Raw genomic sequence first — 26,911 nt, forward strand, 5'->3', positions numbered from 1 at the left:
GGTCTAAGGTATTTCAAAGGAAACAATATATATATATAAAAGTCTTTTCCAACCTAGATGATTCTGTCGTTCTGTTCTATATATTCTATATTTCATATACTTATATATGAAAAGAACGAGGAAAAAATCATTTTTTTTAAAGTCACTCTGATTCTCATGACACTTACAAAGATGGCTTAACAAAACGGACTCTATTTTACATATATAGCCAATTTAATGCTCTTACAATTCATTACAAACCTACCATTGTTAGAAAGAGATTGTCATTATTTTTGTAATAACTTTTTCTGTGTAAATATCACTCTTCTCATCCTGAGTAGGCTTGGGTGACTGGGGGAAAACAGCAAATATTTGGTAAAATTATGGTAACAGTTAAGTTAACTTAAAGAATTAGTTGAGTTATTTTTAAAAATGAATTAACCCCACTCAGAAATATACATATTTTGGTACTTATTTTAAAGGTGAGAATGGTGGAAGTTTTTCTACCAGTTCCTTATAGAGAAAAAGATGCTCTCTTGTGTCTCATTAGCTTTACCTACATTTTTGATTATGGAGGAATTAGGGGGGGTGGGGGAGAGGGGAAACAGCAATTTAACAGCTACTTTTAACAAGATTACAATCTTTACAAGCAATCTGAAGAACTGAGTGTGAGTCAATTTCAGCGGTTAACCATGGAAATCCATCTACTGAGTTTACTTATCAGGCAAGCAACTTAACAGCTCTGTGTGTCTGAAATAGCCATTTACAGATTCAAACAAACAAACAAAAACTATGTAACTCTAAACTCTCATTTCAAGTGTCTTCTAGACAAATCCTGGTTCCAGATGACAGACTGGTGCAGAATGACAGAGACAGGAAAGAGTTAGTAAGGTCCCTTCCACAAGGATTAATATTTGTAACAAGAAAGATAATTTAACTCATTCAAAAAGTAAATAGATAAGGACTCAAAGATGGGATTCTGTGTCCAGGCCTTATGATGATGTTCTTGAAGCTGGTTTCCTCCTGTTGTGTCTCAAATCTGTTAATTTTCCAGATGATGAAATTAGATTACTGGTCTCCAGGGACCACTTGGGTTGTGGCATTTTCTCTCTCTGTGTTCATTTAAAGGTGCCAAGGAAGAAAGGAAAAGAATCAGCAAGTGCATGTAGAATAATCACAGTTAAAAATAAAGGTGTGTTATTTAGCTCTAGCTTCAGGGTTATATAGGTTTTAATCAAATTGATTATATACCTTATAAAATAAAAATACACACACATATGTATATATTTACCTAGGAGCAACGTAAAAGCAGGGACTCTTGGATCCATGAAGGGAAGCACAAATAGCCACCTCTCCTTCGGTGGCAACAGTGCCTATAATCTAAGACATTAAAATACTTTTTTTTTCCTTGTCTTACCAAGTAAAACATACAAAATACCATAGCTGAGATGGAAGGCCCCTTTTCCAGCGTAGATATGCATCAAACGCATTCTGGGGCCTGTGATTTCAATGGCACTTAAAATAGAAAGTAATATTATAAAATAAATATTACAAAAATATTACAATATAACTTTATTATGGAAAGGCACCATCATTTCTCTCCATCCCAACAGCAAGTCCATAAAGGATCTCTGGCAATGAAGTGAAACTTGCTTAGAAGGCTTCCCCTACGAGTCACGTGCTTTGTCTCAGCTTTTAGGGCGGATCTTTGACGCAGGGAGTCTCTCTGAGTTGCATCGTGAGGTCTTCACACTCCTTCCTTCTAGATGGAGGATAAGGGGGCAGATGTGAAGACAGAGATGTTCCTGGTTCTCACATGCTCACTGATTCTCCTGGCAAGCTGCTCCAGCTGCCAGCACCACACGTGCCACTGTGCAGGCAGGATTTTCATCTGTCAGGAGAGCAAGGTGGTCCAGCTTCCTCGGGACATCCCCACCAATGCCACTGAACTGTAAGTGGGGAGAGGGAAGGGTTGTGAGTAGCAGCCTTCTTGCTGGCTTTCAAAATAAACTGCTGCCAAGGATCGGGTTTGGAGGGGTCACTGGGGAAATTTACTCCAGCTGTTGGAAAAGAACAGAGCTTCCTCTGACACTCACTTAATTATGGCTTGAAGCTCTTCTCCCTCACTCTTATCGTGCTCACTTTAAAATCTCTGTTAAGAAAAGATGCAATATGGTATAATGCAAAGTGCAGAGTACATTTTAAACAGGATTCCTTGGTACTGTAACAGTAACTTGAAGTATTAAGTCTAAGCTTTCTTTACAGCTTACTCTCACATTGTCAAAGCACATAGTACAACTTGTCTGCCCCAAACAACTTGGTGAGCATTTCTGTCTGTGCTGGAGGAGCTTTCAGAAGCTTTAGGCTTATTTGGCAAGAAGTAGCTTATTGTTTTCTGTTTGGAAATCATGAAGGCATTAAAGAAAGGGCTGCAATGAGGTTCAGAGAGTGACTCTCCTCTATCAGAGGAGCAGCATGACTGAGTTGAAGAGAGTGAACCTTGTAAAGATACAATATTGCGATACTCAGAGATATTTTTTTTTTTTATCTTAAAGCTTCTTTTTGTTTTCCATAAAGTAATATGAAGAACATTGTATGGCAGCTGTTTTCTGTGTCACTAGAACAGGCCAGCAAGAAAACTCATGCAATGTCAAGCACATAACTGTGCAAGTGATTGTTTTCTTTTTTCTTTTTTTTTTTAAAGCAATTTATATTGCCCATTGTCTACACCCACAGGTGTCTGGCATCATTAGGACCTAACACAAAAAAATGAAAGGAGTCATCCTTGATAAACCCTGTTATTAATAACTAGAGAGGCAAGTTAGGAGGGAGGACACAAGGAGGAATTATATGTCCCTAGCTGAAAAATATGTCTCTATAAATATGTCCGTATCCTGACCTTACAGACCATATATATCCTTGGTTAACATCCCACAGTTTTCCTAGCACAGAAGTTTTGTTTCATTCAGAAGGAGTAGTCATTATGCTCACTGAATAAGCAGGCTGTGGTGAAAACTTGAGAAAAATGCCTGAATTAACCACATAAGGTCAGTAAAAGTTTAAATCATTCTCTCAACTAGAGGGAAAAATAATCCATCTGTAATTTGTGTCATCTAAATCTTGGGTGAATTGTGCTCCAGGCACAATAATTTTGTTTAATTTTGCTTTGATTGTTTCATTAGATTAGACAGGTAAGGGTTGCCTTCCAGGGATTAAAAAAAAAAAAAAGAAAAAAAAACTTTATTTTTGCAAAGTAGAATTTTAAATCACCAAAACCCCTGCTAGTAAAATAGGGTTTGTTTCCAGTAGATCCTTGTTAACTTCTCTAGGGTTTTTTCATGTTGCTAATGTGCTGGTTCTTTGGCACAACCATGTGTTCCCTGAGACAGGCTGACTACAACATGATGTGACTGTAAAAAGCAGCTGAATTCTTTCTTCTTGCAGTGTTGTATAAATATTGCAGTTTGAATCTCTTGACTTGACTCTCTTCCCATTTACACCAACTTTTGTTTCCTTAGGGGGCAATTTTTGTCCTGTTAAATCACTATAGCCCTGGAATTAATTTTAGTATACCTTAAGAATTTGTCTGTGAAAACTCTGTAGACTCTAGTGTTAATGTGGCAAAAAAAAAAAAACAGATGCATTAGCTGAGGAGTTTTAAAGTGACAGATAAACCTTAGATCTTCATTCAAAGGTGTTTTCCTAAACTGAGTACCCAGTGGGTTGTTTCAGCTGACTGAAACAGACTTTGCCACTCCAGATGCTGTTGCAAATGCACTGTTGGTAGCAGCAGAGAATAAGATCTCTTCATGTTTCTTCCAAACACCTCAAGGAGTAAAAAGGGCTTTTAAACCAGTGTAGCAACGTGAGTGTAGATGGCAGTGGCATCTAAGGATCCTCTGCACATGCGCACAGATTTCTCCCTGCCAAGCACAGCTCCTGCAAGGTGCTTTTTTCACTTAAGAACTCATTCTGAACATGCTGGATATGGTTTATGGTTAGACATACGTGTGTGTGTCTGTGTTATTCAGTATTCTCGAAGCTCTTCACCTTCTATGAGAAGGTGGTCTAGACAGCTTTTCTAAGCTACCCTAGTGCCATTTAAATGATGAAAAACATGCCCATGAAAGCATTGGAGAGAGAACAGAATAAGTCTCAAGCACTTCTGTTTCTGTGTGTTTCTGTTTCACTAAAGATGTTTAAGTTGGGACCGTGTATGTGGCATTACTAAGTACTATGTTAGTTAGTAAAAAATCTCAGTATAAAAGCATTGTCCTCACAGAACCACCAGCTGTATGCTGTACAGCAGCACAAAGTTCACACTTGATACAAGAGCTGGTGCTCTGCTCCTGACTGGATCAGCACCTGCTTTGGCAAGGGTGGCACAAAGGGAAGAGGGGTTTGATAGAAGTAGGTATTGAAATGACTGTGAGAAATACATATATCTGTGACTTAAAGTACTGGAGACAAGTCACGAGAAAAAGGAGGCCAAAAGTTGAGATGGAAAGCTTAGGATCATTTGTGTCAGTGTATTATTAATCACCATGGGGGGAGGGGGGCTCAACTAATTATGGCAGTTCAGTCCTTGAAGATTTAAAACAGTTTTTAGGGGTCACTGTTAATCTCAGCAGACCATTCTTATTCACTGAGATTTTATTTAGTCATTTAATTTATTCAGTCATTTATATAGTCATTTAGTCATTTATTTAGTCATCTTAACTAGAGAAAGTAACATAAACAAAAATAACTTGTTCTCAAAATAGAAGGGATCTTTCCTAAGACTTAGCAAACTACTTTAAGCAGAAATACATAAATTTCAACTGGGAATCAACTAGAAATGCCAGGAAAAGCTTACTCATCTCTTACAGCACCCTTTCTTGCTTTTGGGTTTCTCATCTGAGAAGAGCCTTAAACCATTCTTCCCCCAGGGAAATAGGGAGCAGTACACAGCAGTTAGGGGCACTCATGTGGGCAGTATAATATACCTCTTTGACAAAATAAAGCGTCAGTACAAGGCAGTTTTGTAAGGGAAGTGGGAGAAGGCTGTGTGTCCAATTCTACTTGCAGTTGGCAGAGTTATTAGTGAGAGAAATACCAATATCAGTGTTTTATCTGCATCCTGTAATTAATGCTATTATTAAAAAGTACTATGAAATCAAATTTGGTCATACTGCTTTCATTATAAAGAGAAACTGTCTCCAACTCATTTAATTTCCTGATTTGCTGCTGCTCCTAAAGGTTGCTGTTTTGACAATTAATTCTCCTTAGCTGATACAAAAGTGAAGCAGCCCACAGCAGCAGGGAGATGTGGACCAGTAGATACCTTCTGCTTCCCTGTATTCAACACCATGGAGATTTTGTAAGAAACATCTCTTGAGAATGGAGGCTACTCAAAGAAAGCTTGCAAATATGTCACTCAGATAATTAAAAGTTCCCTTGTGAGCAATAGTTTAAAGTGTCAGCAAGCCAGAGGCTTCAGCAGGGGAATGGTGCCAGTTTTGGAAAGGAGCAAATAAGGTGATTGAAATAATTGACAACAGAAATGGTCAATCATTTTGCACCCATACAAATGCTGCCTGAGAGAGAGGAAAATTGCAGGTAAAACAAATAAGGCCTAGGACTGGTCATATGGTGTTTTGTATTTTACAGTACCTTCACCAGCTTCACTAACCAGTTCAGCCATTGATGGAGCAGTTTGGATGTATGTTATGCAGAAGATTTTCTCCCAAGAATCTGCAAACTATAAACAGTGGTATTTTTTCTTGCCCTTTGCATAGGTGTTTTTGTACAACTGCTCAAGGATATTTATTTTAGACTATCAAGTCAAGGCTGGGTAGATGTCTGCCCACTAGAACAGTGGCTGCCTTGAAATAGCAAGTTCTTTGTTATGAACTAAATGAGTCAGATGTACTTCCCCGAGACACAAGCTACAAATGATGTGAACAGTAGCTGCAATGCTGTCATTGACAGCTGCAATTAGAATTTTTTATGCTTTCACACATACAGTTGAAAGCACATTGAAACCTGCAAGCAATTACAGCTCTTACTCAGATGTTTATACTGGAGTACTAACCTTAATATAAGACAGACAGGGTGATGAAGACAAGCTAATGAAATGAAGACCCATGAAGCTGTCAAATACATATGTTACAGTAGTTAATTATATAGTTAATCAATAAATCCATGCATTATCAGAAAGGGATGGAAAATATTTGCACTGCAGAGCACATTCAGAGTATATTGCATGCTAAGACTCTCTTTTCCCTTTTAACCAGCGTTGCTTCTGCTATCAGTGTAGGGAAGAAAAAAAAAAAAAAAAAAGAAAAAAAAAAAAAGTCTGCAGTGTTAAATTCTTCTCTTTTCAAATTTATGACCAGTTCAGACTTTGAAGCAGAAAGCTATAGAACTTGGTGTATGATCGCTGGCTGTATATTGCCTGAGAGGTCCAATGCTTATGTTGGATTCTGTATTTGACATTTTCACTGTGAGGATAAAAAGAAATAAGCAGAGCATAACAGAGAATAAAGAAAAGCCCAAGGAAGGAAGTGACACTAAAGAAGGATAATAAACTCTGCAGGGCAGATCCTCAGCTAGTATAAATCGCCAAGGGTATATCTCTATAGAAACATCCAGCTTCTACAGCTTTAGAAGCATTTTAAGATGAGGCGGTGCCCTGTGTGCAATACGAGGGGCTTTGTGCTGCAACACACTCTGCTGGATTACTCATTGTACTGTGGCAATAAATACATATGCGTGACTTTCACCTGACTTACAGTGACTGAGATGTATGATCTAGTCTGAAGATGGATCGGTGTGTGCATGTATCTTTGAAATGATTCATATTCATGTAATGTATCTTTGAAATGAAAGTGCATTCACTTAAAATGTAATGACATGTACATGACTTGTTAAATCAGTAAGCTCTTTCCGGGGAAACACAGTGAAGGACAAGACTTGATTTTTGCTTTCACAGGGCACTGAGAGGGTAACAAGACCTGTGACACTGGAGTCAGCTACCAATTGACTTCTGCTGTACAAATCCTGACTTTTCTAGCAGTCTCTGTCTTGCACATGCACATAGAAAACAGAGCTGGTTCCCCATGAGGCATAAACTGGCGTCCTAGTCTGTCTGGAGCATCTCCACTCCCATTGCATTTTTGGAGATGCTTGTCTATGCAAACAGGCGTCCCTAGGACAGAAGGTGTTTCAGCTCTCCTCCAACCAAACCAATAGCTTCAGTCTTCACTATTTTACTTACTATTCTGAAGCATTTAAGTCATAAACTGTAACTGTCAAATGGAAGTGCGCGTTACAGGATGTTTAAAAACATTCCAGTTTAGGAAACAGAAGTTACAGAAGCACTGATCTCTGAATTTCATAATTGATAAAAAGGCAAGTAATTCTTGCAAGCTATGAAACTGAGGAAAGAAACATTTTGTTTGGGACTTCACTGATGTGGGACATTTCTGTTCTTCCTGTGTCTTTTTGTGTTAATGAAGAAGATAATAATATTTACAGTACAAGTGATATTCAGAATCAAAGATTTGTATAAAGATTGGCTAATGAAGTACATGCTTGTTTTTACATTAGCTCAAAGACTGTCCCAAGCACAAAAAGAACTGGGCTCAGGTCACTTCCCAAATGTCTGATAGCAGATGGAAAGTCTTGTCAGCTCTGTGTACAGTCTTCTAGTCAGACATTTTAGATACAACCTACTTCACATCTACTTACAAAGAATCGTAACTTGCTTATTGAATGAGTTTATTATCAATGTTTTCTAAAGTGTTTGGAGGATTAAACAAATCATTTGTAGCTGTTTCATTTTCTTCTCTTGTCTGGAATAGGATATCTTTATCTTGGGTGCCTCCCCGTTCAAATCTTGTCTCATTTAATTATAACCTAGGAGAGCCTGGCAGTAATGTGATTTATAAGATGCAAGCTGGTAAGCACCAAGGTTTAGCACAGAGGCACAGCAAGAGAGAAAAGTCCTGGTAAGATGAGAAATAAGTAGTTTTCAAACTAAAATGTGGTTAAAACGGAGAAGTTGTTAAGCTCAGGGGGCATTGCAATGGAGAATGGAGCTCAACCTTTTATCCTTCTGATAAGAATATGAATCAAAAAACAGACTTGAGGAATCTTGAATTCACTAGTGTCCTGCAGCAGTTAATTTTCCTTTGCTCTAAACGGTATGCCTCACTAAACTCTTCAATCATATAAATGATTTCCTAGCTTCATTTACTCCCCTTTCTATGGCTTCTCACAACTCATCAGTTTTCACTGCCCAGAATTAAAACACAGATTTTTTTAGACCTTGTTGCTTTCTCTTTCCTAATATTGAAATCCGTTAGTTTCATGTCACATCCCATCCTGTGATACCAAGATTCTCGGGCCCAGAATCTTATTGATGCCTGTGTATAAATATTACTAGGTGGGAGAGCTCTAGGATGAAGTTTTTAAGTGTTTTTATGAGTTTGAAGGACATGCTTCTCAGATGATTCTGTGTTTCTGTTGTAGTTGTTCAGCTTAGCTAAATTACCCTCCCATTCCTGTCATAGGGGCCTCAGGCTATTTATTCTGAGGTGGATGCAGAAGGATGCATGTTTGTCCTCCCACATGCCAAAGGGGTTCTCATTGGCCTGGGATCATCGCTGAAAATATTAGGTACATGGAGAGCTTAAAAAGAAGAAAGAGAACAAGAAAGAGAGCGGATAAGAGCCAGAACAGAATGAATGGTCATATTGAAGATCTCAAGTGAATATACTGTCCTGGAGGGGATAGCTGCTCTAAGTGCCTGCAGTTTGTATACAGGAAGGGGTCCTCTGAAGCCAAACCAAATTATCTAGCATAGCAAAGAAAAATAAACCTGTCAGACACCTAACTGAGGAATAGAAGAAATCCATGCAAAGTTCGACATACTTCAGACAATCTCTTCTAATTTGACAGCTTTTTACTTTAGTTCTGCTTAACTTTTCCTGAGTGTCCTTGTGAAAGCAAGCTAAAAGATAATTGGGGTAGGTTCACAGCTAATTTAAATTGTCATAGCTTCATTAACTTCAGTGGAAAGAACTGGGCTCATTTTTGTGGTCTGGCAATGAGGACCTCTGTCAGACACTGGTTGTTCATTTTGGTGGCAGTGGACTGCCAGTTATTTGTGTGTGTATTTGGTAAACAAGATTTACTGGGCACAAAAGACAAGTATCATTTTTCATAATGGTGTATTAGTTTTGCACTGTGAAGGACAAGCACTTTGGTAGGAAAAGTCAGTTTTCTTTGTTTAAGACCTTGACCTTTCCAGATAAAACTTGTAAATTATTTCACAGTCTCTGCCTGTAGTTTGATTAGACTGCACTTATTAGCAGTGAAATTTAAGTCATTAAAATGAAGCTTATATCAAATTATAGGTCAGAGTCAAGCCTGGGTTTCATATAAGAGTATAGAAAATTATTTCTTCTAATTGCCTTGCGTAAGCTATAATAAGGAGCCCAATTGCTGCCTTTATTCAGGTGCAGCTTCCTTGATTTTTGTCATATAAGGTTAAAAAAGCATGTGATTTGTTTGCTTTGCTTAATGTTTTCCTCCAAACATCTTTATGCGCTTCAGGAGCTCAGCCTGAAAGATATGGATGCTTCTTATCTCTCATTACCTTATCAGGCCATTTCAATGTATTTTTTCATAGTTAACTAGAGGAGAATTTGCAGATTTATTACATGCAAAGGGAGATATGTTTCTGCATGAAATGAAAACAGCCTTCAACCCAACTGAGCATGAACTAATCTTTGTTTTCCGTAAGTATATTTCCATAACTTGTGAGCTTTCTGAGCCTGTGTCTTTGCCTGGACTGGTTAAATAATTCTCTATCTTTGACTGTAACACATTCAAAACTTGATATAGTCAGGGCAGCCTGGACTTTGAACTTGTAGCTGCTGGGTGAGCTGTGAGCTGAAACTTTCCCCTCTGTACACCCTCTTATCTGCACAAGAATGTGGTTGCTAGTCTGCATGTTAGCATGGAAAATAGCCTGGAAATCCTGTTTCGGGAAAGTCTTTGCCAGACAGCCCTAGTAATGTTCCTACTTACTTAAAGTTTCCCCATAGCACACATGAAGTTATGATTTCTGATATGATGCTTTGCTCAGATATAGCCAGTTACTTGGAACTATTTTGTGAATAGTTATTTGTAAGTAACCTGTGACTCTTCAATGGTTTTCCAAAAACACAATGTGCATAAACATGGGGTGGAGGAGAAATTCCAAGTTTTCTGTGCTAGATTAATCTCTTGTTTGAGAATAGAGTAAGGAGGGAGCATATGTTGAAACAATGCTCAGTGGACTTCTTTGCATTTGAAAGGGGACTGTGGAAGTCATGAATTTAGATTCACACCTATTTGAACTGTTATATTAAATAAAGCACAAAGAAATTTTTGTTTGAATTTCTGACCAATTGATATTATTATTCCAGGTTCCCTTCTTATAGAAAGCTTGTGGTTAGCAGAGGCATGAAAGGGAAGTAGCACCCAAGAAAAAATTAATGGGGAAATATTAGTGGAATGCAGAAGGCTTGGGGAGAGCCCAATTTACACAGAAAGTTCATAAGCAGGGACAAACCACTCCACAATTTTAACTGTTAATGTTCCATAAGCAAAATTGTCAGCTTGCAGCATATTGACTTAATGGTTTGAGTACCTACTTCTCATAACATTTATATTATTTGAAAAATTAGCACTAGTTCTAGTCATAGACTGTCTTTCAAACAGATATATTTTAAATAATTTCTCATCAGTCTCTTAGAGCTGACCAGTCTCTATCAAGCTTAGGTTGTAACTAAAACATTTCAGTAGGTATAGGACAAATCTTGCTTTCCCTGTTCTGAGATGACTTGTCAAAATGGGTGGGAATGCTTGTGTGAGTCAGAAATGTAAGATTTAATTTATACATAAATTACCAGCAGGCCACATACAGGGGAAAAAAATGAAGAATAGGAATTACCCTGAAGATTGGAAGAGGAAGTGGGAAAAAGTGATGTGTATTTATTTGGGTTTGTTCTTCTTCATTAAAGAGCATTGTCACACAGGCAGGCTAGGAGTTCTAGTGGTTTTCTTTACGAACCTTCTGGAAAGACTTTCAGTGGTTTTATACTCTGTGCTATGCCTCATGCTTAGAAATGATCCCTGATGTAACACTCTTGCCAACTCTGGGCTTTGAGAAGTGTGGATTTCTGTGCTAACTTTGTTTCAGCTTTGATTTCATCACATCACTGCATGCGATGAATATATTTGGCTATTTACTTTTGTAGCCCAGTAAACATGTTTGAGGACAGAGCCTATGTCGAATGGCATGGCAAGTACTTGCATATATGAGAGCCACAGACACTCATCTAGGCAAGACAACAAACTTAGCTCCAGCAGTAGAAGTTACTGCCCATGCTGCTCAGCCTAGCATCTACAGTCTCCTCACAGCTGCAGAAAATGAGCACAAATCAGCCAAATGCATTTTTTCCTTGTTAACTACTGAGAAATAATCAATGTGGAAGTCTTTTCTTAGACGAGCCTTGTCTCGCAGCTGGAATATTTACAGACATATGGAAATTTCTGAGCAAGCTTTGTGTGAGAAGAGGGGCTATAAATCCCCCAACTCCCCACTACTGTTGGAAGGTAGAGGGCTGATGCTAAAAAACTTGCCTCATCCCTGAAGTTTTCTTTGGCCAACAGAGCTACTATGGAAATTGTTTTCTTTTCTTTTCTTGGAAAGTGGAGAGTCATAAAAGAAGTACAGACTGAGTCAGAAAATGACAGCAAAACAAGACATGCCCCAACAGAACAACAACTCTCTCTGGGTGGAATTACTGGTTTGGGGAAACGTTCACTGTATCTGAATCCCAAGAGCTATAAATTTCCTATTTGCAGTATTGTTGCTATGGCAGATGAAGCCCAGACCTTGTTCTTCAGCACTTTGAAATCACTATTAGTGGCCCCTGAGAGGGAATACCTTACAAGAAAATGTAGAGTTTGAGTCCACAAATATTTGTACACATCCTAATTGCTTGCCCAAGCAGCTCTGTGGCGTTCCAGTGGGACAAATCACAGGTGCAAAACTACCCATCTGTACGTATTTGCAGATTCAGGACTTTGTGCTCTTGCACTGCACAGGAAACCACTCCAGGGAAAAATAAAGAGAGTTGTTGAAAGCACAAATGAAATATATATGTAAAAGTTAAAATATACTTTAAGTTATTAATGAGGGTTTTAATTGTTTTAATAGGCCATATGGAGATGAGAAGACTTTCTTAGGGCTCACAAAGTTTGCTATAATTAGTAACATATTTCACAACATTCTTGATAAGTAGGTAAATATAATTTTATCCATTTCAGAAGTGGTAAAGCTGTAAGATACAAAGGAGAAGTAGTTTCCCAAAAGTACAGGATAACAAATAAGTTGTGTAGCTGGGACTACAACCCCTTCAGGATCTTATTCACCAGACCATACCCTCATGACAATGTATTCCCTTACTCAAAAATAAAAATAACTTTTGCACATTCATATTACTTTCTGATAAATATTTCTTATCGTAAAAAAACTGTGCTCAGCAGCATGAAATACAGGCCCGCTGTTTTGGATCTCCTAAATAAGGAGTCATAATGTTCAAGCAATGTATATACAATTTCAGGGTTTTTTTTTCCTCAAGTGTATTTATACTGACATGCTACCAGTGCATCATTACATTTTCCAATTTCTTGTGTGCTTTCCTTGTATCAGTTTCTGTCACTTCACTAGAAGAGCAGCATTGCACAGTAGTGCTACAGTCTAATTTCAAGACAGCTGAGGTGGAGATTTTTGTGAGCATTTCAGTTACAGATAATTATTGGATCTGTTATAGAACCATTTAGGTTGGAGAAGACCTTCAAGATCATCAAGTCCAGACATCAACCTAAATTACTGTGTCCCATCGTTAAGCCACATCCCTTAGTCCTATGTCATCTCTTGAATACCTCCAGGGATGGGGATGCCACCACTTCCCTGGGCAGCCCATTCCAATGCTTGACCACCCTCCCTATGAAGAAATTCTTCCTGACATCTAATCTAAACATCCCCTCACTCAAAGTCATTGCCTCACATCCTATTACTTGTCATCTGAGAAGAGACCGACACCCACCCACCTTACTACAACCTCCTTTCAGGTAGTTATAGGGAGCAATGGGGTCTGCCGTCAGACTTCTTTGTCCAGATTAAACAATCCCAGTTCCCTCAGCCACTTCTCATGTCCTCATAGTTTCTAGTCCTTTCCCCAGCTTCATTGCTCTTCTCTGAAAGCATTCCAGCAACTCAGTATCTTTCTTGTAGTCAGTGACCCAAAACTGAACACAGTACTGGAGATGTGGTCTCACCAGTGCTGAGTACAGAGGACGATCACTTCCATAGTCCTTCTGGCCACACCATTTCTGATGCAAGCCAGGATGGCACTGGCCTTCTTGGCCAGCTGGGCATACTGCTGGCTCATGTTCATCTGGCTTTTGACCAACACCCTGAGATGCTCTTCTGCTGGGCTACTTTTCAGCCACTCTTCCCCAGGCCCATACCACTGCCTGGGTTTGTTATGACTCAAGTGCAGAACCTAGCATTTAGCCTTGTTGAATTTCATCTGATCAGGCTCAGCCCATTGATCTAGCCTATTCAGATCCCTCTGCAGAGCCTTCCTACCCTCATGTAGATCAATGCTCCCACCCAGCCTGTTGTCATTTGCAGACTTAGTGAGGATATACTCAATCCCTTCATCCAGATCATGGATAAAAATGATAAACAAAACTGGCTGCAAGACTGAGCCCTGGGGAATGCCTCTTGTGACTGGCCTCCAACTGGGTTGAACTCTACTCATTATGAATCTTTGAGCCTGGCCATCCAGCCAGTCCTTCACCCAGTGAACTGTACACCTCCCTAAGCCACCTTCTGCAGGAGAATGCTGTGGGAGACAGCCTCAAATGCTTTACTAAAATTGAGGTGAACAACTTCTACAGCCTTTCTCAAAACTCATTACATCTGCATACAGAGTACTAATTGACAGGTTTTCATCCATTATGAGTTTAGCTACTATCTTTGTGCAGTTTCTTAGCTATAGCCCTTCATAAATACGTGAATAAATGTACAGGATATATTTTTGTAAAAGGTACATAGTGTTAATGTTGCAAATAAGATTACTTTGTCTTCCTTCATTTTTATGTATGTTTTTGCGATGTTATATTGTTGTGGCTGAAACCACAGAATTCAGAGTGCATTATTCTAGGACTTTACAGGAAGACTGTACAGCCTGGACATTGAGATATGAGTCTCAATGAAGCACCTGTCAGAGAGTACTTTCCCTTGGGTGTCCTGGTGTCCTGGTCTAGCAGGGACAGCCTTGTAGATTCAGGCTGTGGACTTGCAGCAACTGCTGCTTGCCATTTTGTTTGTCTGTCATAGGTATGAACTGTCTGGATGAAGTGCTGTATGGTACTAGAAAACAGGGAATGTGGCTCTTTGTTCAAGGCTTTTTTTTTTTTTTTTTTTTTTGTCTGTGTCAGGCTGCCAAGAGGCGGCCTTGGTTCTAGGCATAGGTTCATCAGCTTGGTGTCCTCCAGGCTGAAGAAACGTAGTTGTGATTATCAGCTAAAATAGGGAATGAGGCAGGGGTTGCTTCAGAAGTTCCTGCTTGCACCTACCTGAAGATTTCTGTGTTCCTCAGAAAGCTTGCTAACCTTTGCTTTTGAAGGACTAGCAGGCTGCTGTTCTCTATAAAGGAATTTATACATTTCTGTAAAGCACTTTATGCTGGTATCCTACTTTTATGAACAACATCTCTGGGCTTTAGCTTATGTTGAATAGAAATACTCAGTATTTCATGGGTCCAAACTCTATGGATTCATGTGGGCTTTCAACCTTAGAAACCCACAAGATCCAGAAGCTTTAATATTCAATGTGATGTCAACTGCTTTTCTTAAAACACTCCAAAGACTAAAGACAGTGCACCTAGAATAGATGGAGGCCTAAATTTCACCTTTGGCATTAAGTATAACATCATTGTAGGAGTTTCTGTGGCACTGAGCCCTTCCAACAGCATCCATATTTCAGTAGCTGCTGCCACAGAATCCGATGACCCTGCTTCTGTGTTAGCATGCCTTACAGCACACTTCCAAATTATGCTTGGTTTGCATGTTCATCCAAATGTTATTCCCTCTTGTTTATTTAAAAAGAAAAGTCCGTGGATCTTATTGAAAAAGTGGTAGCTGAAAATAATTTCTGGGGAAAAGAAGGTGTCAGACCAGTTCCTGCCATCCTAATGCTAAAGTAGCCATACTCACTATGTCAGAGGCTACTTATGCCAAATAAATGAATAAGCATCTGAAACACCTGTGTGTTTCAGGTAATTACCCTTGAATGAAGGAAGCAGGAAAATCAAAAGGCATACACAAAGGCAGATAATAAGTTAGTTGTGTCTTTCTGTACTTTCTTTACGTATTATTTGTTCTCTTGTAACTTAATATACAGACCCTAAATATTGATTTGGTGAATTATATCTTATACAAACCGTGACTTTTGCCAAAAGCAGCATTAAATAATCTTTTCAATAGTAGAGTCTAATAAACAAAGCCCAGGAAATAGATGTCTTTTGCAACTGTCAAACTCAGAGCAAATGTTCATTTTCTCATCACTAAGAAAGTGCTAGAAAATGACCAAGATCATGCTAGCTATTGCTCAATCTATTTGCAAGAATAGATGTAAATATTACCTTAAATAAGGAAGAAAAGAAAAAGAAAAAAAAAAAGTGCTTGCATAGTGAGATGAAATAAACAGAAGTACTGATCATTTACCAAGCACTACATCTAATCCAACAGCTCAAAGGGTATAAATTAGTGGTACATTTTCTCAGAAAGCTAGTAACACCAATAACCATTCATTCTTTCATATTTTTGCAAGAACTTAAACTTAACTTAAACTTTTTTTAAAAAACGTAAGGGACCTTTTACCATGTAAGATAGAGGGAAAAAAATGGAGATCCTGCAAGGAACCTATAATTAGAAGAGATCTTAAAGTAATGATACAGGCCTTTGAAACAAAGCTGTATGTAGGTAAAGATTCTGCAATGGTAAATGTGAAACTTTACAATGACGTTTTAGGTTCAGTAGTGACACTGACTGTCATTTTTACTGGCCCTAAAGCAAAACCAAACATAGTTAACCAAGTCTCTTGCAGTGGATTCTATCAGCTAGATAAGATGTGCAGCACTTAATGTACAGTACATTTGCTGATTGTAGATGTCGCTGGAGAAGAATGTGAGGCCAACTCTTTTTTTTTTTTTTGTTACAAACTCTGATCAGGATGATTCCATCTCTCCAAAGAAAGATTATCATTATGTTCCTGATTAGTTTAACCTCTGTTCCCATTATTTGGGCTTATGCATGTGATAAAAGGTCTATCCAATACACATTGAAAAATCAGTGGAAGAATTCCTATTGATTTCCATTGGATTGTGCAAGAATATTGGGTCTGGTCTTTTACTGCATTGCTTTAAAACTTGGTCATCAGTACTAAAATGTCAGCTGATAAAAGCCAAGGAGCCTTGGCAACATTTTTCTCATACTACTCATGAATAGATGTGTATATAAAAACGAGGGTATTAGACAGAGCAAAGTAATTATACAATTTTTACTTCTTTAATTATCTTATGTCACAGAAAATTATCATTTCTTTTAATTAAGCATATGTCTTTGGAGTGGCAAGATGTGCTGCCTCATGCTTTATCCCTGATGGAAATGTTTGTTTCTGTTTTGAAATTTTAATATGAAATGTCAGGGGGTGTAAGGAGAGCGGAGATTTCACATATCCTGGTATCAAGTACTGTATATTATGTTTCCTTAACTCTGTCTTCAAGGTGAGCAGTCAAGATAAGCCAGTGATCTGCAGCCCATCTAATTTGTTTTCCAATCATTTTCTTAAGTTGTCTTATGTCCAATAATCATTTCAGTGTAAGTGACACTGCTGGGAAAATCAATTCTTCCCAACTGAATAGAAAATAACTTATACTACAGTTGAATCATAATTGGTATTTTGTTTATTTTGTGAGAGTTGCAGTTAACTTCTGACTTCTTTGGCCAAGGAAGTTCTGTGTCTTCTGCAAGGGCACTGCTTGCTATGAAACATTATGAAATCTACTGCAATGAAAATGTAATAAAAAACGCTTATGGATCTAAACTGAATTTTCTGTCAGATGGTCAGTATTATCTCCTTGAAGATTAAAAATTCTGAATATTTATTAACAAGGTGTGAGGCTATTCTGGATCACTCCTGAACCATGCTCATCACTAGAGTATGTGAATGACTTTCAGTAGTACATCTAGCACGTATTCAGTTATAATAAGGTTATTATTACCCGTTAGCTGTTTATCTGTGATTCAGCCACAGCAATGAAAAAGAATCTTATGTTCTATATGTGGGCACCAAACCCATGTATCCAATGGCAGCTTTTTAATGAGAGTATGAATGAGAGTTAGTGAAGGTTATCTGTACTGGGCATTACTCTCACACTTCTAAGGTGTCATGTGGTATGCAAAAAAAAAAAAAAAACTTTTCAGTTATACTGTATTTGATTAAATACATTCAGGACTGGTAGTTTGGACTTGGCTTAATTTTATTAAGAAAACTGTACTAAATGGGGAAGAAAAGCAGTCTTTTGTTTGTTTGTTTTTACAGTGTTTTTTGTTTGTTTGTTTTACAGCCTCATTTAGACAAGAAAAGACACCCCTTGGCTTATAACGTTAAGCTACTGCTTAGATCGATTTGATCTGTGCTTTTGTCCTTCATCATAACTTGAGCTATTGATTATATTTATTAAAACCAAATCTCAAGAAACATAAACCCTAAGTGCTATGCTGTTCCAGATCAGACTGCCCAGAGCAGCCTGATCTGAAGCTAATCCATTCCCTGCTGATTTCACTCTATTTTCAAGCAGAGTTCTGTTCTGTGTCCATTTTTTTGTTTGTTTGTTTTTGTTTTGTTTTGTTTTGTTTTGTTTTGTTGCTTTTCCTCTCTCTCTTGGGGGGGGGGGGGGGGAAAGAGCATTTAATTTTAAATTAAAACTGCTAATGGGAGCAGAGGGGTCTGGGTCTGGATTCCAAGTTCTGGATTCCCAGTTCTGGATTCTGGGTCTTGGTATACAAAGTGAGACCATGAAGTTATCTGGCTCATATTTGTGCAGATTTTTCTCTCTGCACACTACATGACACCCACACTTCACAATTCCGCAGACCTAGTCTAGGTTTTACTAATTCAGTACATCTTCAGCGTATCTTCAACTGCTGAGATTGTTGGCTATGTGCTACATGAAGGCATTTGATGCAGAGAATTACTCAGGGATCCTTTGGTTAATCCCAAGATCAATGAAAGCAGGATAACCCTGGAGGGATGAGGGGGAATGGGCTAAAGTTGCACCAGGGGAGGTTTAGGTTGGATATTAGGAAGAACTTTTTTTACCGAAAGGGTTGTTAGGCATTGGAATGGGCTGCCCAGTCACCATCCCTAGAGGTATTTAAAAGATGCTTAGATGTAGAGCTTAGTGATATGGTTTAGTAGAGGACTTGTTAGTATTAGGTTAGAGGGTGGACTCGGTGATCTTGGAGGTCTCTTCCAACCCAGATGATTCTGTGATTCTGTGATGGTTTAGTGGGTGATATCAGTGGTAGGGGAATGATTGGACCAGATGATCTTGGAGGTCTTTTCCAACCTTAATGATTCTAAATTATCTTTTCACAAATTATTCATTAAATCTATTCCAGAGCTTATGCCAGCTTCTTGCATCCAGGTAAGCTGTATGAAGGAGTTCTGGCAGTCTGTGTGCAGCATGAAAAGCTATGTCATCTTGTTTGCTTACAATCTAGCTGCCTCTTGGCCTCGCACAATGCCTCTGTTATTTCACGTCTTTGATCAGCCTTATTGCCCTTCTCTTTACCTCTTCTAATGGTAATATAACCTTTTGGAGGTGAAGGGGATCAGAACTGTAACCTGTATTCAAACAGTGTGTGAACCACTGTTTTTTTACTTGGAAAACAGGAAGAAAGTTATTAGAAAAATAGTGCAGCAAACAGGTCACACAGAGCCTTTAAGCACTTGGAGTATTACGAGCCTGAGTCTGCTTTACAGTTCAAAAAGAAATCTATTCCAGCTGCTACCATCACTTCTCCCTGGTACAAAATTCAGGGCTTTGTGTGTGAAGTCTGGGAGAAGCCAATTCATAACACCTGCAAGCTGTGAGCGAAGGAAGAGATCACCTTTTGGTCAGCAGTTTGCTTCCTGAAGGACCTAGTCTATGTGAAAAGAAATTTCAGTCTTGCTGAGTTTCTGATTCCCTGGCTATTTTTCAGTAGATTATGTATTGCAGTTTGATATGATGAGTGAGAAGCAGAAAGCTTCAAGGAGGAATGGTTTTGAGGAAAGTGTTTCAAACATGGAAAAATAATAATAAATAAATAAATAAAAGAAGTACAGGTGGAGAGGGCAGTAAGAAAGAACTTGAAATTTCATACTGCCAGCATATTTCCCCTGGTGTTACAAAGATTAGCAAAATGACCTTAAAGAAGAGTTTGTGGAGAGATGAAGCATTCTTTTAATATTTTTATTATTATAGAATGCTGAAACATTTTGGTGGCATTTATTTTTGGACATGTTTTGTAGAGCCAGTTCTCAGTGGAGACACTGAAAGCCTGACCTCTGATTCAGTTTTACCTTTTGATCTGCTGTCAAAGACAGTACACTAATCCTATAATCATTTTAATCTAAGGAGCAACCTCTTCTTCTGTGATGTACAAACGTTTGCACTAGCTGTAAATATTGAATAATATTTCATCACTTCAGTCTAGACAGAGATCACCTGCTCCCAATAGTGCTAGAACAGGTGGTGTTTGCCTGTCCTCATGCTGGCATGTCAAACAGCAAGTCCTCTTCTGACAGAGCTGCCCTAGGCAGGTTTTTTGCTCCTGTGATGTGTTTCTCAGTGGAGAGATGTGTGTCTCTCCAGCCCTGTCTGTCTCAGGGACATCTTGAGTGTTGTAATGCTTTTGTAGCCAATCCTCTTTACATATTTCACTTACATGAATTTATCCTTTCCTTCTTGAATGTCCACCACCCAGAGTGTCCTGTAGAAAGGAGCTGCATAGCTTAACTAGATGCTGTGTAAGAATTAAGTCCTTCCATTTTTGTACCTCTTCTCACCTAGCTACTGCCCTGATCATCATGGACACTTGTCACCTTGCTCCTCACTCCACTTCCAGATCATTTTTGATTATGGTATGAAGACCTTGTGCAGGTCTCTGTGGAATGCCTATTATGGCATTCCTTCACTTAGATAACTGTTACATCTTTGTTCCTTCCAGTCAGGTTTTATCCAATTTCACGCAAGTTGTCCTTCACTGCCATTCAGAGACCTTATAATTCAAGAGAGCTGATGGAAAGGTGTGTAGGAAGGGGGCAGAGGTATAGGTTTCATCCGCTGAGGCTAGATATTGGAAAGGATATATTTTTCCAAGCATGACTGCTAAGGTTTTTCTTTGGGGTCTTTCATAATCTGCAGCTATGACATGAGCAAGTCAAGTTTCTCCTGTCTGTTTCACCATTCTGTTGGCCTCTTTGATAGAATCATCTATGTTTATTAATTTTAGTTTAAAAAAGAAATATCTCTCCACAGAGGGTTCATCTTCAAGCAGAACTTGGAAGGTGAAAGCACTAAGCATATCTTTATTCTGAATATAAGCTAAACTTTCATTTTCCAGTGTCATCAAGGTGGTATCTTTCTGAAAAAAAAATAATACTTGCTTTCAAATTCATTACAGATCCATTTTTGACACTAATACAAGATTGTCATTGTTTGCTATTGATCTGTCAACCTTAAACAAAATACTGCAATTAGTATTTTTAAGGATAGTGGTACACTAGCTGTCCTCCTATATTTGTTCAGGATCATCATTTTAGCATCTAAAGGTAAATCCATGTCTAATGGAAGGTAGATAAATAAATTCAGTATGTCATAAAACCATAGAATAGTTGGGTTGGAAGGGACCTCAAAGATCGCCTAATTCTAATCCCCCTGCCATGAGCAGGAACACCTTCCACTAGACCGGGTTGTTCAACGGCCTATACAACCTGGCCTTGAACACTTCCAGGGGTGGAGCATCCACATCTTCTCTGGGCAACCTTTTCCAGTGCTTCACCCCCCTCACAATAAAGAATCTCCTGCTGATATCTACTCTAAACCTACCCTCTTTTAGTTTAAAGCCTTTACCCCTTGTCCTATCACTATGCTCCCTGGTAAAGAGTTCCTCTTCAACTTTCCTGTAGCCCTCCTTAGGTACTGAAAGACTGCTGTAAGGTTTCCCCAGAGCCTTCTCTTCTCCAGGCTGAACAACCCCAGTTTCCTCAGCTTTTCTTCATAGGAGAGGTGCTCAATCCTTCTGATCATTTTCATGGCCTTCCTTTGGACTCACTCTCATAGGTCTATGTCTTACTTTTACTGGGGACTCCAGAGCTGAATGTAGTACTATAGGAGGAGTCTCACAAGAGCCTCCCTGAATCACCTCCCTTGACTTGCTGGTTCTGCTTCTTTTGATGCAGCCCAGAATATGGTTGGCTTTCTGGGCTGCAAGCATGCACTGCTGGCTCCTATTGAGCTTCCCAACAACCACCCAAGTCTTTCTCCTTAGAGCTGCTCTCAATCCATTCTCCACTCAGTCTGTATTTGTGCTTGGGATTGCCTAGAACCAGGTACAGGATCTTGCATGTGGCCTTGCTGAACCTCATGACGTTCACATGGTTGCAGAGGTGAGCTAGTCTTTGCTAATATCATGGAAAGTGCATTTTATTTTATTTCATTCAGTACAAGTGGAAGTAATAAGGCTTCCTGGGTTTGTCATTTGCTTCTGTATATCAAATTGGTGATGTCTGTGGGGAAGAGATCTCAATAACTCCGAAAGACTGTGAAGGAGAAAAGAAACTGTCAGGGGAATGAAGAATGAAATTGAAAGAATCCATCCACCTGCAATTCATATCCTTGTGAATGTTTCCCTCAGCAGTAGTTAATAGGTAATCTGAGAAAAGTTTGTGACATGGAAACTAGAAAGAGCTTGAAAGAGCACCAGTGCCTTGCAAATACATGGTGAGCAATGGCAATAAACGGAAGTGTTTATTGGACTTGAAAGCAATGTGCAAAGTGTGGCAGTCATTATTTGAAAACCTCATTGTGGCTGTTGCTATTGCAGTGCATGGACTTCAAGCACTCTTATGCACACAAGAAGAGGCTGTTGCTCTTGGTGCTCCCATGCTTGGTGTCCTTATTCGTCTTGCACAGACAGCAGCACAACCAGGATACAGCTGCTGACCCCTGGCATTAGTTAGCTGGCATATTCAGATCAGAGGAAGGCCTGAGCAGAGGACATGAACAGGAGGTTTTGCTTCTTTGCATGGTGCCAGAGTACGAGGAGGATGGGATTTATCAACTTTGTCACTATTAGTGTTGGTTATTTCAAAACATAAGTATCTAAAATTCAAGTGTACGTTTTAGTATGTAAAAGGAAGGAAATGCTCCTCTCGCCACAGTGAGATGTGAGATCACATGGCATAGGGCCAGCATATTTATGTTTTAACTGAATCAACACAAGTCTAGCTGGTGCCCTGAGAACAGCAGAGGACATGCCGTTCACATCCTAGACCCTGCGTTTGGGAGATGCTGTTTTCCCCAGACTGCAGGCTGAGTTAGTTATTTTGGCACTCATGATGCTCTTTGGAAAATACAGCACATATTGGATAGCAGAAAGAATATTTACAATTACACAGCACTCAGACACAGAGGGAAGGAAAAAAAAAAAAAAAAAGTACAATTGAGTCTCCAAGTGCTATTTCTTAAACTGTTTTTGACTGCTCAGGTATTTGGGAATATCAGATATCTCATTGCAACTTCAAACAAGGCTTTTGATGTATCCAAATAAATCCCAATATTTGGTGGCAGCCCTGGTACTTCTTAGGCTGTGTGCACTAATTAAGGGAAGTTACAGTGAGTATCTTTTCTCTTTATTTTATTATTCCATAATATTTCAGCTTTGTCCCATTAAACAAAGTTGTCATAGTGGTTATGAGGATACGAAGAATGTTAAAAGAAGTTGAAAAGCATGCTACTTGACACACTAGAGGGCTGAGCAATCACTAGTTGTATGAAGTTGAATGGGAACAAGTTCCAGATTCTGCACCTGGGATGGGGCAACCCTGGATATACCTACAGACTGAGGGATGAAAGGCTGGAGAGCAGCCCCACAGAAAGGGATCTGGTGGTTCGGGTCAGTGGCAAGTCAACAGTTTGCCATGACAGCCAAAAGGGCCAACCACATCCCAGGGTGCATCAAGCATGGCATTGCTAGCAGGTTGAGGGAAGTGATTGTCCTGCAACTTGTCTGCACTGGTGTGGTCTCACTTCAAGTTCTGTGTGCAGTTTTGGGTGCCACAACATAAGAAGGACATAAAACTATCAGACAGTACCCAAAGGAGGGCTATGAAGATGGTGCAGGGTCTAGAGGTCAAGACATATGAGTGGCTGTGGTCACTTGGTTTATTCAGGCTGAAAAAAAGACTGAGTGGAAACCTCATGGTGGCCTATGGTTTCCTCATGAGGGTGTGGGGAGGCACTGATCTCTTCTGTCTGAAGACAATTATGGGGCCCAAGGGAACAGCATGAAGCTACATCAGGGGAGGTTCAGATCAGATATTAGGAAAGGGTTCTTCATTGTGTGGGTGGTTTGGGCACTGAACAGGCTCCCCAGGAAAGTGGTCACAGCAGCAACCCTGCTGGAGTTCAAGAAGCATTTGAACAATGCTGTCATACACGTGGTTTGATTTTTGGTTGGTCCTGTGTAGAGCCAGGATTTGGACTTGATCCTCGTGGGTCCCTTCCAGCTTGGGATATTCTATTATTCTATGATCTTTCTAATGAATTAGTCAAGCAAGATGACAAAGACATGTTATTTGGTGTTTTGCTAAGCAAGGGTTCAGCAATACATTATGCAGAAATACTTCCACTTTGAAGGGGGTTTTACCTTCAGTAAGGCATCCAACGCAGAATTTATGGAATTTTGTCCCTACACAATTTTTTTCAGTCAATAAAAATAGCATCATATATGGAGAGATTGCCAACTCAGCAAGTCCTGAGGTCTTAGAGGTAGAAACACTATACACAAAGAACACCTGTCACCTTTCTGGTATGACCTCAGTTGATGAAGAAACCAGTGCTCCTCTCCCTGCTGAGGAATAAGATCCTTTTAGACATGTTCTTGGGACAGGAAAAAAGCTGAAGTGACCAGCTGTGTGTAAGCCAGATGGCTATTCTTGCTCCAAATCAAAAGAGAGGAAGAAAGTTTTGAAGAAGACAATACCTAAAAAGCCCCCCATCTGCTTAGATTGTAGACATTTTCCATTACTCTATTTTCCTTGACAAGTTGCCTGCAGGAAAGAACATAAAATAAAACACTCTCTGTGGAAGAATAAAATACGTCGGACTTGTGCAATGTTCCTTTTGTTAGGAAAGTATGAAGAGATACTAATATAAATAGATACAACATTGAGAGTTTACTCAGAGTGAATTAATTTTTAATAGCTCCTCACCATAAAGATGGTTGTAAACATCAAGGTCAGATTTCAAGGAAGTTGCATGTTTTATCACATGCTGTACATTTCTCAAAGACCCCTGTAAGTTAAGCAATGAGGAATGAGGAAGTGCTCTTCCAAAAGTAGCGTAGTGTCTCACAGGATAATCAATACTAATAAAGTACAGCTATTTGTAAAAATAAAGCAATCGCTATTTTCTGGTTCTCTGTAACTGAGACAGAGTAACTTCATTCACTTATGTTATTTATCTTAGATGAAACACTTTTCACAGCATGTCTTTGACATTAATAGAAGCAATTTTGTCTGAGTTTTCAAGCTTTTACTGCTGGCGCTTTTTGTGGGTAACTCCTTCCTACCAGCTAAACTCTTCCTGAATGTGAGCATGGTAGCTGTGACTCTGTTCTCTGAACCTAAAGAGGACTCATTTGTTTTTGCACTTTGTAACCTGTGACAAACCATTTTTTTCTCTGTGTATGTACTGAAGAGACCAACATCCTTGCGTCAGAGGGTGTTCTGCAGTCATTCTGCTCTGGGCACGTCATTTGTGTTTGTCAAATGTGCTGCTTATTACTGCCTTGCATCTAAATCTTAACAAAATTATTTGTCAGACACTTTGCAAAAAGAGTTGACACATCCAGGTGACTAGCCTGAATAATCACAACTCTGGAGAGCTCAGTTCCTCTCCAGCTTTATTTCAGTGTAAAAAGCAACTCAGCCTAAATAGATGCAGAATTTTCACTAAGCAAGGAGCATAGAACATCTCAGATTGAGCTATGGTCCTGGTGTTTCATCTCTTTTCCTGGTTGTGATCCATGTAATCTACTTTTTTCTCTGTCCTCTTTTTTTTTTTTTTTTCAAATCCCAAGACTCCAAATTCACCCAAAGCTATTCAAGCAGAGGTATTTAAAGTAATTTTGGAGCTTTATTTTTAACTGTCTGCACATGTGTCCTTAGAAAGAAGCTATATACAGCATAGTGGGGGTATGAACAGTGTTACTGTTCAGTGGATGCTTTGTCCAGAAATTAAAAGTGTATCAGTTCTGAGACTAAACATGCCATGTTTTTTGGAAAAGTAAGAAGAGGAGGGGAGTGAGCATACAGGCATGTTGCTTGATGATGTTTTCCAGTCTTGTAGTCTAACTGATGCTTTTTTTTTCTCTTACAAAAAAATGGTGTCCTTCCTCATCTCTCCTTATCAGCTCTTAACTGGTGAGAGGCACAGCATGCAACTTATTAGCTGACCTATGCAGGGACTTGGTAGAAAAACAAATCCCACAGAGATATTTATGTGTGTCTGTGAGCAGCATTGCAACTCTGTTGGGGAAACGGGACCTCAGCAGGGCAGGCAGAGAAGTGCCTTGTTATCTATGTTACAGGATGGTGGGCACTCAAATGAAACATCAGCTGTTCCATTAAAATGCTTCTCTACAGCTTTTTGTGTCTGGATGGAATTATTTCACCTAGTAAGTATTCACTGCATTTAAAATAGGAATGCCATCACTACTATTCATTGCACTTCTAATCTAATTTAAAAAAGAAAAGGAAATTGATTTTAAGGGAGACCACTAGTAAAAAAAAAAAAAAAAAAAAAAAAAAAGAAAAAAGTAGTAAATTTTCATGAGCAACTGCACATATTGCCTTTTAAATTCAGCCCTGCAAAGCAGGCAGGCATTACTAATAACCGTACCATCACAGTTCTAATTGTATTTACTTTGTCTGTACATTACTTTGTCTAATAGTGCACAAATGAAAACATTTTCTTTCCCAGAGGTGCCTACTTACGTCACTGCCAGACCTGGAGAGATTCCTGAGTAGCATACCTGAAAAGATGATGTTGTCTCCCATATTTATAGGACATTTTTCAGTCAAATTTATAGGACATTTTTCAGTCAAATAGAAGAATGGTGTGACTGTCCTGTCTTCAGAAAGGACACAAACTTGCATGCAGCTGTAATCTTTGTACTTTATGAGTTTCACTCCAATAGTCTCTTGTAAAAATTTAATGTTTCATCAGTTTGCTTATTTCTGTTTGTGGTTGCCAGCTGTGATCAGATTGCTTCCATTTCTTCCATTTTGGTGGAATTAGAAAGACAAAAAAAAAAAAAGTAGTCTTTTACAGAAAAAAATAAAAGGCTGACTTTCTGATTATAATGCTGACCTGAAACTCAGGATCTCTAGTTACAAGCCATGACCATGTGACAAATTTCCTCTGTGGTCTAAGAAAATATCTTCTGGTTTGTATTTGTATAACAAAGGCAAATGTAATTATTT

The 26,911-nt window shown here is 39.0% G+C and overlaps 1 protein-coding gene across 5 annotated transcripts in view; it reads left to right on the plus strand.

The window, feature by feature from the left end:
- Positions 1-26,911, plus strand: part of FSHR (follicle stimulating hormone receptor) — a 156,433-nt gene that overhangs the window by 72,227 nt on the left and 57,295 nt on the right. Inside the window, exon 1 of one of the 5 annotated variants that reach the window (XM_021267213.4) lies at positions 1,668-1,930. The exons of 1 other annotated variant lie outside the window; for it this stretch is intronic. In XM_021267213.4, the coding sequence (XP_021122888.4) occupies positions 1,746-1,930 (185 nt within the window). In that variant the 5' untranslated portion in view covers positions 1,668-1,745. Of the gene's footprint in view, positions 1-1,667; positions 1,931-26,911 lie in introns of those variants that run through there. 3 more of the 5 variants (XM_021267215.4, XM_021267212.4, XM_005012095.6) reach the window with 3 other exon arrangements.

The sequence above is a fragment of the Anas platyrhynchos genome, chromosome 3, assembly GCF_047663525.1.
Source record: "Anas platyrhynchos isolate ZD024472 breed Pekin duck chromosome 3, IASCAAS_PekinDuck_T2T, whole genome shotgun sequence".
In the NCBI taxonomy this organism is placed as follows: Eukaryota; Metazoa; Chordata; class Aves; order Anseriformes; family Anatidae; genus Anas; species Anas platyrhynchos.